Raw genomic sequence first — 12785 nt, 5'->3', positions numbered from 1 at the left:
GGGACAGTTTTAAGAGCGGCCGGTTCTCCTGAGCTTCTCCGATTTCGTCTAGCGCCCCGCTCTCTCTCCAGGGCCTGTGTTTTCTTCCCTGGCTTTTAGCACTCCCCCCCACGCCCTCTGCTCCGAGACCCTGACATTCCGCTTTGCGATTCGGGACCCTGCAGTTCAGAGAAGCTCCACTCTGCTTAATACACCTTTCATTCTTTCATATCACAACGCTATTAACCTCCACCAAGGAGGTTTCGTAACGACGTCCATCCGCCCGTGACGGACGCGAAAAGGAATGGTCGGATTCCCATGGAATTTGCTGTGCCCGTTCGTGCAAGGGGAGAATCTTGTGCTCTGGTGGAGATCTGCACTCCATTCTCTATTTCTACTTCTATTTACTTTGATTTGCTTTCTCTGTTTTCGGTTAGTTCCACTGTAGGCTGCATGTTTTGCATGAAAGACGCTGAAGGAATAAACTTATTTCTTCTATTATTAATACCATCAGTTAAATGTCAGATGTTTTTTTGAACATTGAAAATGCAGTAGCAATATTTTGGTTGAATGGATCCCACAAACCTTTTAAATGTACAATGTTTGCAAATACATTGTAAAATTGACAAACGACATACTGTCGTTTTTTCTTTAAATCCTTGCAGATAATTGTGAAACCTGGTAGAAAAGAAGTGTAATTTATTTTTTACACAACACAAGTGTCTTGGATGCCAAAAACAAGTTGCAGTGAAAATATTTTCAAAGAATATATTGTTCTTGAGATTAAGACAACAGACTCATGTCCCCTACAGGGGACAGAGAATGAATTGCTGGGTCTAAGGAGGATATAGCAGGTGCAATGGGAAACACCAAAGAATTATCAAAGATGCAGTTAAGAAACCATGACAGTATGGACAGTCTTACAAGCATTTTATATCTTTGCAAATGAGCTAACAACCATCATTGCTGCAGTTAAAATATGTTTCAGAGGGGAAAATAACGAGCTTTTTGAGATGCAAGAGCCAAGTAAACAACCCGACACCTGGAAGTGAAGAGAACAGAGGAGGGACGCCAGAGGAACAGAGCACAGGTGTCTGTCAGCTGACCTGATTCCCCGTCTAAAGCGTAATCACATCAGCACCGAAAGCTCTGCCCCTGTCCCCCACGTGGGAACCACCGCTCTGTTTTCGCGGAGCACGTGAAAAATCCCGCCATGGGCGAGCGGCGGGAGCGAAGCAGTCCGTGAAAACAGAGACCGTTCCCCATCTGCGATTTTTGGGCCTGGCGAGGAATTGTTGTGGGTTTTTTGGCGAGGCACGGGCGGAGGAAGCTCAGCAGCGCAGCTGTCAGCGGGAATAAAAGGAGCCCGGCGTGAGGCTGCGCAGACGCGCAGACGCAGCTGCGCTCGGCCCCGCCCACCGCGGGCGAAGGAGCCGGCGAGCCAAGCGCACGGAATCCAGACACCCCGCCATTTTCACACATCCAGGACCAAAACAGTTTGGGGCCCGCAGGGGCCTGTAAGTGAGCTCCACTTCAGCAGACCCTGAGAACAACGAAAGTCTGGGGTCTCAGGCCAGAGCGTGGGGGCCGGTGCAGCCAGCAGCCCTTTCAAAAGAGCATTTTAAAGTGCCAAAGGATGTTCTGTTAGTACGTCTCCAACCAACACTAAATTTCTGCACGACTGCCTTTCTCTCCCGCCAGGTCGTTACTGTGTACAGTATTTCTGCAGATGGGAGGGGGGCCAGCCTCCATTAACCTGCTTTTGGCCCACTTCGATGAAACTGGATCCACGCACGGAATTGGCTCCCCCCCCCCCCCCCCCCCCCAAAAAAATAATGCCCCTCTGCCGACAGCAGGGGCGAGTGAACATAGGGACAGCGTTCCCTCTTTGTCTCTTTCTTTCTTTTGTAGTGAAACGCGGACTGAGATGGGCTGGGCCGTGACAGAGGGTTTGGGTTTCAAACAGAGGAAGGGGGCAGAAGGGAGCTGGCACGGTGGATCGTCCCCCACCCCCCACCCCCCCTGCCCGGGCCTCTCAACCCTGAGAGGAGAGAATGCCATTCTCCTACATCCTTCCTGTCTTCAGACACAAAGGGGGGGGGCACCTCAGTGGGAGGGACCACCTGTCCCCCCGCTCAACACTCGCGTGCAGATCAAGGATCCTCTTTAAATAGGAGCCACCTGCCCGCTGCGCTCCTTCATTTTTCAACTGCCTGCGACTTCACACCCTGTCTAAAAACTGAACGCGACCCGCGGCAGCCAGGCCCCTGGTGCTGGCGCGGGTATCGTGGGCCGCGGGAGGCAGGCCTGTGGCAGCCAGGCCCGGGGTGCTGGCGCGGGTATCGTGGGCCGCGGGAGGCAGGCCTGTGGCAGCCAGGCCCGGGGTGCTGGCGCGGGTATCGTGGGCCGCGGGAGGCAGGCCTGTGGCAGCCAGGCCCGGGGTGCTGGCGCGGGTATCGTGGGCCGCGGGAGGCAAGCCGATGGACGGCCGAGCTTGTGAACCCAGCAGCCCCGCCCACAGGGATGCAGACGGCTGTGAGAGTGGAGCCCACGGCTCGGGCAGTGTCTGGAAATTAGGATCACACCACATTCACATTTTAGAATGTTATTACAAAATTCAAAGTCAGTGTTCTAGAACACAGTTGCTTTCAATTACCAGTAGTAAATGTAACATTAAAATATTCAGGTAAGAAAATTCTAATTATATCTTTAACCTTAAAAACTGCATTTTATCCCCTATTGCAGTGGTAACCAACCCTGTTCCTGGAGATCTACCATGTTGGTCTTAATTTCAACCCTAATTTGGCACTCCTGACTCTACTAATTAGCAGCTCCACAAGATCTCCAGCTGTTCAATGAACTGCGCCTGTGTTAGGGTCAAAATAATAGGCTACAGGATGGTATATCTCCAGGAACAGGGTTGGTTTCCACTCCCCTATTGTCTTCTGTTTTCTGTCAATTTGGAATGCAGTGATATATTTGTAGACATGCGTCTGCTCTTGAGCATTTGCTGCCGCTTCTTCCCTCTGTACCAGATGTGCTGGGCTGCCATCAAGTTGGCAGACTGAATTTCACACAGCTGCTGCGGGCAGACTGTTAATGCCCAACTGACCACACGTGTCACTCTTGGGCAATGAACTGGGCATAACCCAATACCCTCCCTCCCTGGGTGACGTTAGCCAATTTGGCACTGCTGTTGGGGTAGCCCGGCACAGCCAGGATTTGACAGCAGACTGTGGGGCACTTCCCTGTACTTCAGCAGCAGGGCCCAGCCAACAGCCCAAGATCAAATACACTCTGTGTCCATGCAGGCTCTAAAGCCGGGGTCTCAAACCCCAGTCCTGCAGGGCTGCAGTTTGAGAGCCCTGCTCTAAAGCTAATATCACAAGCAATCTGCCAATGAGCCAATAAACTGCCCACACTATCGTGCTGATGTTAGCAAGGTATTCTGAGACTGGCCCAGCACAGAAACGCTTCAATTAAAATGATAATCGAAAGAAGATTTAAAAAAAAAAAAAAAAAAAAAAAAAAAAAAAAAAAAAAACTCAACAGGAGCAATGAGTGGTACCTTGCGGATATTTCGAAAGTGAGGATTTTAATCCTAGCTGTGAAGGAGAGCTGGAGGTCTTCCTGACCTTCAAATGCAGACAGCAGAGAGTGTTACAGCACAAGGGACCAACGAACTGCAGATTTTAGTTTTGGTGAGAAAGATGAGAGACATGAGGCCCCTGAGACGCTGCTGACGTGTGACTCCAAACCCCAAGTTTGAGGGGGGAGGACGGGGGGGAGGTGCATGTGAACTGAGAGCCCGGACCGACCCATGCCAGGCCTCTGAGGAGCAGACACACCGCTGAAGGAGGTGAGACGGGCAGCTGGAACCCTAGTCCTCAGCTATCAGCTACATGCACATCAGCCAGACTGACAGCATGGGGTGAACCTGGGTGATCCTCTTACTCCCGTTTCGAAGACCGAGGGGTCTGTATCTCATAATGCATTTTAACACTCTGAAGAGCACATTTTTCTAAATTCTAAGCCAGTGTTCTAGAACTCCACTGTATTTTAATGACCAGTAGCGATTGTTGCATCAGCATTAGAATGTTCAGTTAGGAACATTCTAATTACATATTTGTGATATTACACCTAAAAGGGTTACAGGATGAAACTAGCAGAGATGTCTGTGCATTTACAGTACAGTATGGTACTGGTAAACTGAATTTTAGAGCAACACTTGACTCTTGTCAAGCGAACTAAAGTCAGGTTTTTTATTTTTTTTTATTTGCACAGGCAGACATATCAGAGTAAGTGATGTGTTGAGAAACCGGATCTCTTAGGGGGCAGGTCAGGAGCTTTATATGGCCACAGCAGTCCCATGTTTCCACTTACAGATAGAAGCAAGCCAGAGGGAGGGCTGCTGGCTTTGGTTATCCTCTTAGGGGGCGACATGATGTCCTCTGTAACCTGATTAGTCTGGTTTCCTTACCTGCAGCGGCGTCACCGCAGACTTTTCTACTCTCCAGTGCCCCTACAGAGACTAGAGGAAAAAAAAGAGGTCAAAACTCAGGTCTGCATCAAGGCGTGCACATGTGCAGTCCATCATTTTACCAGGGTTGAACCTGATGCGATGCAGTTCCGAGCCCACAGGTGCACTGTCTGCAGTAATCATAATAGGTAACGTATGACTCTCGGGGGATGTGCCTCCCTGTAAGGTTATCTCCAAAAAACGCCTTACCCCCAAGCGGGTTACCTGCTTTCCCCTCAGAGAGAGGGAGGCCTGGAACCCCAGCGCTCGTCCACCCCGGGCCCCGTGCCAGGGGCGTCTGCAGGAGGGAACCCCGGAGATCCGGTGTCAGCGTCTGCTTCGCTCGGCTCTTTCCCCCCCTCTTCTGTGAAAGGCCCAGGGGATGCAGGTGCCGGCTGACGGACGAGGGGACCCTGCGGCTCCCACACAGCCAGACATCCCCATGCGCACACAGAAGAGCACTTCTGCACAGACACAATGACACGGGCAGCGTTCCACAAGCACACATGTTCAGCAGGCTCATAAACACGGTAATACAGACAGCCTGCTCGACACGTCCTGAGCACATGCACAGGACAGACACACGCACACAAATACGGTTTAGCAAGGGCAGTCGGCTAGGTATACACATTTGCAGGCACGCTCACACACTCCCTCAGTCTTACACACACACACACACACACACACACACTCACTCTCCCTCTCTCACATACACACACACACACACACACTCACTCTGTCACCCTGTTCAGTGAGCAGCTCCGTGCGCCCAGCAGCAGTGCGTCAGCTCTCATTCAGGGAGAGCCATTCATAAACCCCGCGGACAGCGCCGGTGCGTCACGGTCCAGCCCCGTCGCCGTGGCCACCGGAGACGGGCGTCCTCTCCCATCACCCACGCGGTCCTTATCTCCCCTTCACAAAAAGCGTCAGATGTCACTCCGCTCATACAGACCCTCCTCATCCAAGCTCACGCGGGAATTTATCGGCTGGGCACAATCACTCTCTCTGCAAGAGACATCTGTTCAGCCCCTGGCTAAGGTGAGGGGGGAGCCAGCTGTTGAAGCCAAACTCTGCAGCAACCCCCCCACGACCACCACCACCACTACTACCGTTAATCCTGGTTTTGAGCTTTTATCTATTTCATTATATAGGGGCATTTTGGCCTCTTGGCCAGGCTGTTACGATGAATGAGAACTCTATAAAATGCTTGGTAAAAAAAAAATGGGCAAAGAAATTAATCAAAATAAAAAAGTGAAAAACACAAGAATTGGGAGAGCTGCAGCAGCAAGTAATACACAATATGGGGTGTGTTGATATAGTGGATCAACTCCTGTTTTGAACATGAGAAGGGAATTAAAGACTCGACCTGCGAAATATCCTCATGGCTTCAGCTTGCGGGTCTTGTGGACACAGGATGTGCAGGCTGTTATTGGCTTCCTTCTCCTTGAGCTTTCCACAAGGCGATGGACTATGATTTAACACTCAATCCGCAAGCCAGGCCAGTTTCTTACACTGATTTGAATGGACTTATTCTACAAACTGTAATTTAAACACAGTGGGTTTTGGATTGTCCAAATATAACGCGATGACTTCTCAATACTACGATGCATGTAGGACAACTGCAGTGAATCAAATAATCAAAATGGAAAAAAAGGGGAAAAAAGAAACACCATACATGACTTGGAGATGACCATAAAAATACCTGAAGGCTCTCTTGTGAGGACAACTGGACTGATTTGGACTGACATTTCAGACACATAATTTAAATCTGGAATCCAAAACAAACTGCACTTCCAATTCAACCCAGGACACAATTTGCCGGTTGGATCACAAACGGAATCAAAGTGGACTGTAACCCAGCAGCACAAGACAGCTGGACCAAACACCATCCAGGGAGCTGTTGTCCAAATGTAGCTGGGTAACAGCAAAAAGCCAGCAGAGAGGCCAGGGACGACATGGGGAGCAGCTGCCTGGTGGCTACCCTGAACAACAGCTTCAGTCTGGACGGCTTTATCACACAAAACAGTAATGACAATCAGACTCTGAGACAATCCCAGTCTATTCTTCATGTTTCAAGAAGTTAAAAAAGAAAAAAGAAAAAAGTCGTTCTCATTTCACAAAGTGACAAAGGAGACTCAATGCATTTATTACAAGTTACAGAAAGAACACAAACAGTATACCTCTGTACATTAAAAAAATATTGGTTTACTGATCTGCTTTTGATCCATGAATTGAACGCTAATTAATTACTGAACTGTTGATAGGTATACTTCACATACAGCGTGATCCAGTGCATTCACCCAATCCTTACGGAATGTAGTGCAACATATTCCATCTTACCACAAAGGTTCCGGGGGTTCGGCCTTGGTTTTGTGGGCACAGGCCAGCGCCTTGGTTGACCCTGAACACTGATTTTGGTTCTCCAACATTGGGGACTGATGCTTCCTCGTTCATTTAACTTAACGGTAAACAGAATATTTAACCAGGCGTACAGTAATTTGCATCTCTATAAATACAAAACACCCCGAAAACTTTTAATATTTAAAAAAGTTTACCACCACCGCATAGCAGAAGCATAATACGATACTAGTTTGAGCCAACCAAAGGTCGGCAGATTCGGGAAGGGGCTCAATATAAATAGGTTCCGATTCTTATAGAGAGAATCAGAGAAGTACAAAGACAAATAACGGAAAATGGAGTCTGACTGACTGTCTGGCTGTCCATCAGGGGAAATGAGGCAACTTCCAAATAAGTAAAACAAAATAAATAATGCTTAAAAGACAAACAAAAAAGGCCACGACCTCTCCCCATACTCCTGGACACATTGTGCAAAGCCTAAAAATGTCACTGAACACAGGAGCTGATAAAAAGAAATGGAGGGGGGAAAAAAAGGAAAAAGACTACACCTTTCCCAGGGTTCCAGACAGGGCCGGGACAGCATTGCCCCGGACGGAGATACTCCTAAAAAAAGCAGTACCGAGGGGCGACCCGGGCCTGTACAACGCACTACGACTCTTTGATGAATACATTCAGGTATTTGATGAGGTACATTTGGCACACACACCGATCATAGTCCACTTGCTTCGTTTTGCCTTCGCTCTCGTTCCGGCAGGTTAGCGTGATGTTTCCGCTTCCTTCACTTAACCCAGTACCGCTCGTTGTGCGACTTCCCCCCCCCCCCCGGGACAAAGTGGAAACTCAAGTTTTGCCCAGGATCGTTCCTGAAGAAGGGAATATTCCGAGTCCATATTCCGAGTCCCAGCGAAGGAGGCGGCTTTGGCCCGGGAAGCTCCGGCTTCTCTCCGCCGGCCTTCCCGCCTCCTGAAAGCTTGGAATGGCGCGAGGTGCCGGGGGGGGGGCGCGGGGGCGCGGAGGGGTGGGGCCGGCAGGGCTCCGGGCCCCCCCCTCCCCGCCTCAGCCTCAGTTTCCCAACCGCTTCTGCTCAGCAGTTCGTTGGGAAAAGGGAATCCCGGCCAGGCCTCAGATGCCGTTCGTCATGTCTGTGATGACCTTGGCCTTCACCAGCTTGCGTAGGAACTCCTTCTCTTTCGAAATATTGTGAGTCCAAGACTGCATGGGAGGGAGAGGAAGGACAGAGACACAGAGACAGACAGACAGACAGAGAGAGAGAGACACACAGAGACAGTCAGACAGAGAGCGAGAGACAGTGAGAGAGAGAGAGATTGAGAGAGAGAGAGAGAGAGCCTTTATTTCATGTCACACACCTTGCATAAATGCATGCATACTGAATGGCCAGTCTAAATTCTCTACATGACCACATACAATGTGCCAATGTGCTTTTGGGTCTTTTGATCACTCGAAAGAAAATCTCCTGGCCGACAGCAAGAGCAAAAAGGGAGAATGTCAAGCTGAAAGGGATCACCCAGAGCAAACAGGCCATTCTGCCAGAGAGAAAACACCTATTGTCCAATCAGAGCCGCCATTAACCTCCCAAAGAGCGGGTCACTCAACGCAGGATGAGAAACGAAAGCAGGATTACAGGGCAGACCGCGTGCGATTTAACCGTTCTGACTTGTGCGCGTTTGATTTACGAGCCAATGAAGTGCACTGACCGTCAAAAGCAGAGAAAATGGCTGGCGAAGGCTACGCATGCTAACGAGCTAGCGTACATGCTTCAACATAACAGGAGGGCTAACGCCAGGCTGCTAATAGCTACGCCTCAGGGGCTCTGCCCCGCAGGCCTGAGTGTGGACCTGACTCTGACAGCTCACTTACCGCTACCATACAGAACGTGGTCCCAGGTGAGTGAAACCGCGTGTGTTTACAGTGACGCTGCGGAATGGCAAATTAAGATGTTTTTTGTTGACACTTGCCTTTCATAAAGGAACACTCGCTCTCATTTGCCCCCAGGCGGTACTATGACATCATCAATAGCGTGTAGAATGTTTTGTTCATTCTCAAATTAGATTCAAAGATCTCTGATGCTGATGTAATGGACCTGCGGTTAAGTTCAGAAAAGGCATGGCCCTCTCCAATCTGTAATATTTCCTGTGATACATCATAATGTGTGCATCATGTACGTCAAATTCAGTTGTCCAAATCTTTATTTCCCCATTCATTCTGAGGGACAAGTCGCAGACGGAATACAGCAACCATCAGTAACTCCCTGTACCTTAACTCCTATTCCAGACGGATGCTATTTGTCAACAGCAGAGGTGGGAGAGACAGTTTCACCTCCTCCGTGCGAGTCACAGAACCAGGAAAATCCATCCCCCTTCCAGAAAATTTCCCCTCACAGCAACAGGAAGCAGATTTCACGTGAAGAATTCGGGCCGGACCGCTCTGCACTCTGCGACTGCTCTTAGGAGCAGCCGAAGAGCAGTAAATCAGCTCGCCCGTCCGGGAGAGGGAGGGCCGCGGCGAGGGGCCGCCAGCGCGTTCCCGCTGCAGCGGGGCCCCGGTGGGACCGTGGCCCTGTGGAACAGGGCTCCCTGTGAGGAGCGCGGCCTCGGCGGACCCCCGCCATTCCCGTGAGGGGGCCTCATTTCACCCGTGCCCCCCCACCCAACCCCCCGTGGGGCCCGACTAAGTGGTGCGCCGCCGGCTATCGCGGGTCTGTGACGGATCGCGCTAACACCGTGGCTAAGCTGGCGTTAGGCTAATGTTTCCCTGTGAGCCGCCCATTAGCAGGGACGGCACGCTAACGTTTCCCTCTGAGCTGGCCCATTAGCAAGAACGGCCCACTGGCGTTTCCCCTCCGAGCTGGCCATTAGCAAGAACGGCGTGCTAGCGGCTTCTTCCTGAGCCGGCCATTAGCGGAAACGGCGCGCTAACGCTGCTCTCCGGGACGCTCGTTAGAGAAACGGCGGCGAGACTTCGGCCGGGGCCCTCCTCCTGATTTACGGCAGGCAGAGGAAATTCAAACCAGATTTTCCTCTGAGAAACATTTTCTACCTGCGATTCAGCCACTTGCACTTCAATCCGCCCTCAGACATTCAGACATGTTAGCACTTCTCGCTCGGGGTCTCAGGGGAAGAGGGACATGGAGGATTCTGTACACATAGTCCCTCTGTAATGTTCTGGAATGTTCTTTGGGTCTCTGACTGTTATTCCTAGCTCTGCTACCAATGACCTGAATTAGCAGTAAGGTCTGTGTACCGAAGGCAAGTGGAAGGCATTTTCCACAGCAAATTTACCAAGGCACACAGCACGGTGACCGGCTCCAGATTCGCTCACCGAGGGCCCATGTGAGTTCCCATTTAGCCTGTGCAAAATATCATAACCAACATGTCTTTTAATACTTTTCACTCCGTTGAAGGCATCATTTTAAAAGGATTGCACTTATATACTGCTTTTTCCAGCAACTGCGTCTACACAAAGCACCTTACAGCTAATGCCTCTCTCATTTACCCATTTGTACGCAAACTCGCACACCAACGGTGGAAGGCAACAATGCAAGGAGCCAATCAGCTCGTCTGGAGCAATTAGCACGACCTCGCTTGTATACCGATCACTCACAGACAAAAACAAAAACATTTTCAGTGCCAAACTTGAGTACGATCATTCACCAGGAATTCTTTTTGTTCTAGTCTCAGAAAACCAGAATCCATTGAGTTGACACCTCAGTTGGATAAGAGTCAGAGTAGGAAATTAAATATACATTTATTTACAAAGAAACGTCTTTAAGAAGCGGACATGGGCGGCAGGAGTACAGATAAATGGTTCAGAATGCCGGGGTCAACAGGACCGTGAAACGGCATTGAAGGGGTGCACTAGACCGGGACCAGGAGCCGGGACGGGTCAGTGGGAACCAGGCTCACATTTCGTAGGCCCAAAGCGTTCCTCTGCTATCAAAAGCGGCGCTGGTCTCCGCACTCACACACTTGTACTAACAAACATGCAAAAAATTCCAAGATGGCCTCAAAGGCTTATCTATGGAGCCCGTCGACCCACCTGATCCAGGCGTTTCCGTGTGCAGACGACCGATCGAAGCAGACGAACATTTGTGAGGCAAAGTCTGACTGAAGAACTGGAGATTATGTTTTAGTTTTTTTTTTGGCCCTTGTAGTTTTAGCGGTAATAAAACATCCTTTGAGGGCCCAGGCATCCGTCCCGCTCGATACTCAAAAGCCTGTTTCTCAGTGGGTGGCCTTCGCTGAGAACGGGCCGCTTCATCGGGTCCGACGGCGAAGGGCAGAGAATTCTACATTTATGGTTCCCTCAGCCCTTCCTCCGAATACCTGCCCTTCTTTCATATCGCAGAAATCGCATTTTAAAATCCATTCTGTTATCTATGCAATTTGTCTCCTCTGAGACATTGAGAACAAATGTCGGGCCCAGGCTGTAAGTAATGCGGTCTGGGTCGGGAGAGGACGTGTGTGGTTTACTGCAGACCCCTCAGTGAGAGAGAGCGGGGCAGACAGACAGAATACCTGCCGTCTACTGCAACATATAAGGCAGCTTGACTCCTATCTGCTGGATGATATACGGGTTTCCCAGGAAGAGGCTGCCTCCAGCCGCCCTAAATATCCACGACGCCTCGCCCCGGGGGGCGATTTCCCCGCTATCAATAATTCATGACTTGACAGGCGGGCGGCGGGCGTGTGCGGCTGCAAATTGAAACACAAGAACGACATGTGCCCGCGGGGGGGAGAGAGCGCGCCGCCGACGCGATGCTGGGTCACATGACCCGGGTGGAAACGGCGCATCCGCGCTGCTCTGGCGGCAGGTGATTTACGGTGCCACGCTGCCTCTGTGTGTTTAACCCTTTAAGGCGTGAGATCACAAATGTGTGTTAGAACGTTCTTTAATGAACATTCCAGTGCTGATGTCACAATTGCTACTGGTAACTGAAAAAAGCAGAGTTCCGGAACACTGACTGAGAGTATAAGCCAAGCTCTCAGCAATTGCAGGTACCACAGGTTACTTCGAAGAGGCTCGCTCTTCAACGGAAAGACGCTTTCACCAGCTTTCCCTCAGTACAGACGGGAGACGGGGTGCGGTTAGAGAGAAAGACGTGCTTTAGCATGGGTTTCCCGGCCACTAGCCCCAGCTCTGTTGCATTAAGTGGGGCCACGCACAGCAAGGGAATGTTCAGGGCGGCCACGTCAGATGTACGTGAGATTAGAGTAAAACAGCGGAAAACAGTTTCCCCCAAAACAGCGCAATTCCATACAGTAAGTGTTCCCCTTTCAGTAGAACCTGAGCTCTGCTCTGCATTATGTGCTCATTTTAGGGAACTACAGTGTGGAAAACATGAATATCCATGGTGTTGAGTCTGAAAAACAAAGTTTAAGGCTTCACATACAACACGCCTTACTGCTTGGCCTGTGCTGGAAATATTTCGCCATCTCACCCTCACCTGAGGGATAGCGACAGAGTCAATTCCAAACCAAGTGTTTCTTGTTTCCGCCATTATCACTGTAAGTACAGTATTTGGAACTCAAGCCCCCATTGTAAGCCCTAAAGCTCCATACAAATTCCATTCATACGGCAGGTGTGTGGTTTTCGCTGGGCTGGTAGATGTCCGCGTATCCTCTTTACAGAGGGAGACAGGCTGAGCACAATTAACGCAGCGGCAGAAAAAAAAAGGGGTGGGGGTTTGGGGGCTGAACAATCGGAATCACTCGTGGCACCGGCTGGAAAACGCCGGCGAGGGAAACCCAAAACCCCTTTTCAGTGTTTGCCTGTCCGTCAGCGCCGGGATCTGGTGGAGTACAGGGTCACGTAATGAGTATGGTGCCATTATTTTTAATCCATCAGGTCTGCCATCTTATTAGAGTGCTTCATTAGAAGGCACTTTGGGGGCGGGGCACCAATGTGCTAA

At 50.4% G+C, this 12785-nt stretch overlaps 1 protein-coding gene across 10 annotated transcripts in view; it reads right to left on the bottom strand.

Moving 5' to 3' along the window:
* Window positions 1–6615: 6615 nt before the first annotated feature.
* st3gal3b (ST3 beta-galactoside alpha-2,3-sialyltransferase 3b) overlaps window positions 6616–12785 on the bottom strand; it is a 61216-nt gene continuing 55046 nt past the window's right edge. For all 10 annotated transcript variants that reach the window (XM_035421267.1, XM_035421261.1, XM_035421268.1 and 7 more), the window contains one exon: window positions 6616–8068. In XM_035421267.1, the coding sequence (XP_035277158.1) occupies window positions 7979–8068 (90 nt within the window). In that variant the 3' untranslated portion in view covers window positions 6616–7978. The remainder of the gene's footprint in view (window positions 8069–12785) is intronic.

The sequence above is a fragment of the Anguilla anguilla genome, chromosome 6 (genome assembly GCF_013347855.1).
Source record: "Anguilla anguilla isolate fAngAng1 chromosome 6, fAngAng1.pri, whole genome shotgun sequence".
In the NCBI taxonomy this organism is placed as follows: Eukaryota; Metazoa; Chordata; class Actinopteri; order Anguilliformes; family Anguillidae; genus Anguilla; species Anguilla anguilla.
This window is presented reverse-complemented; position numbering and strand designations above follow the sequence as displayed.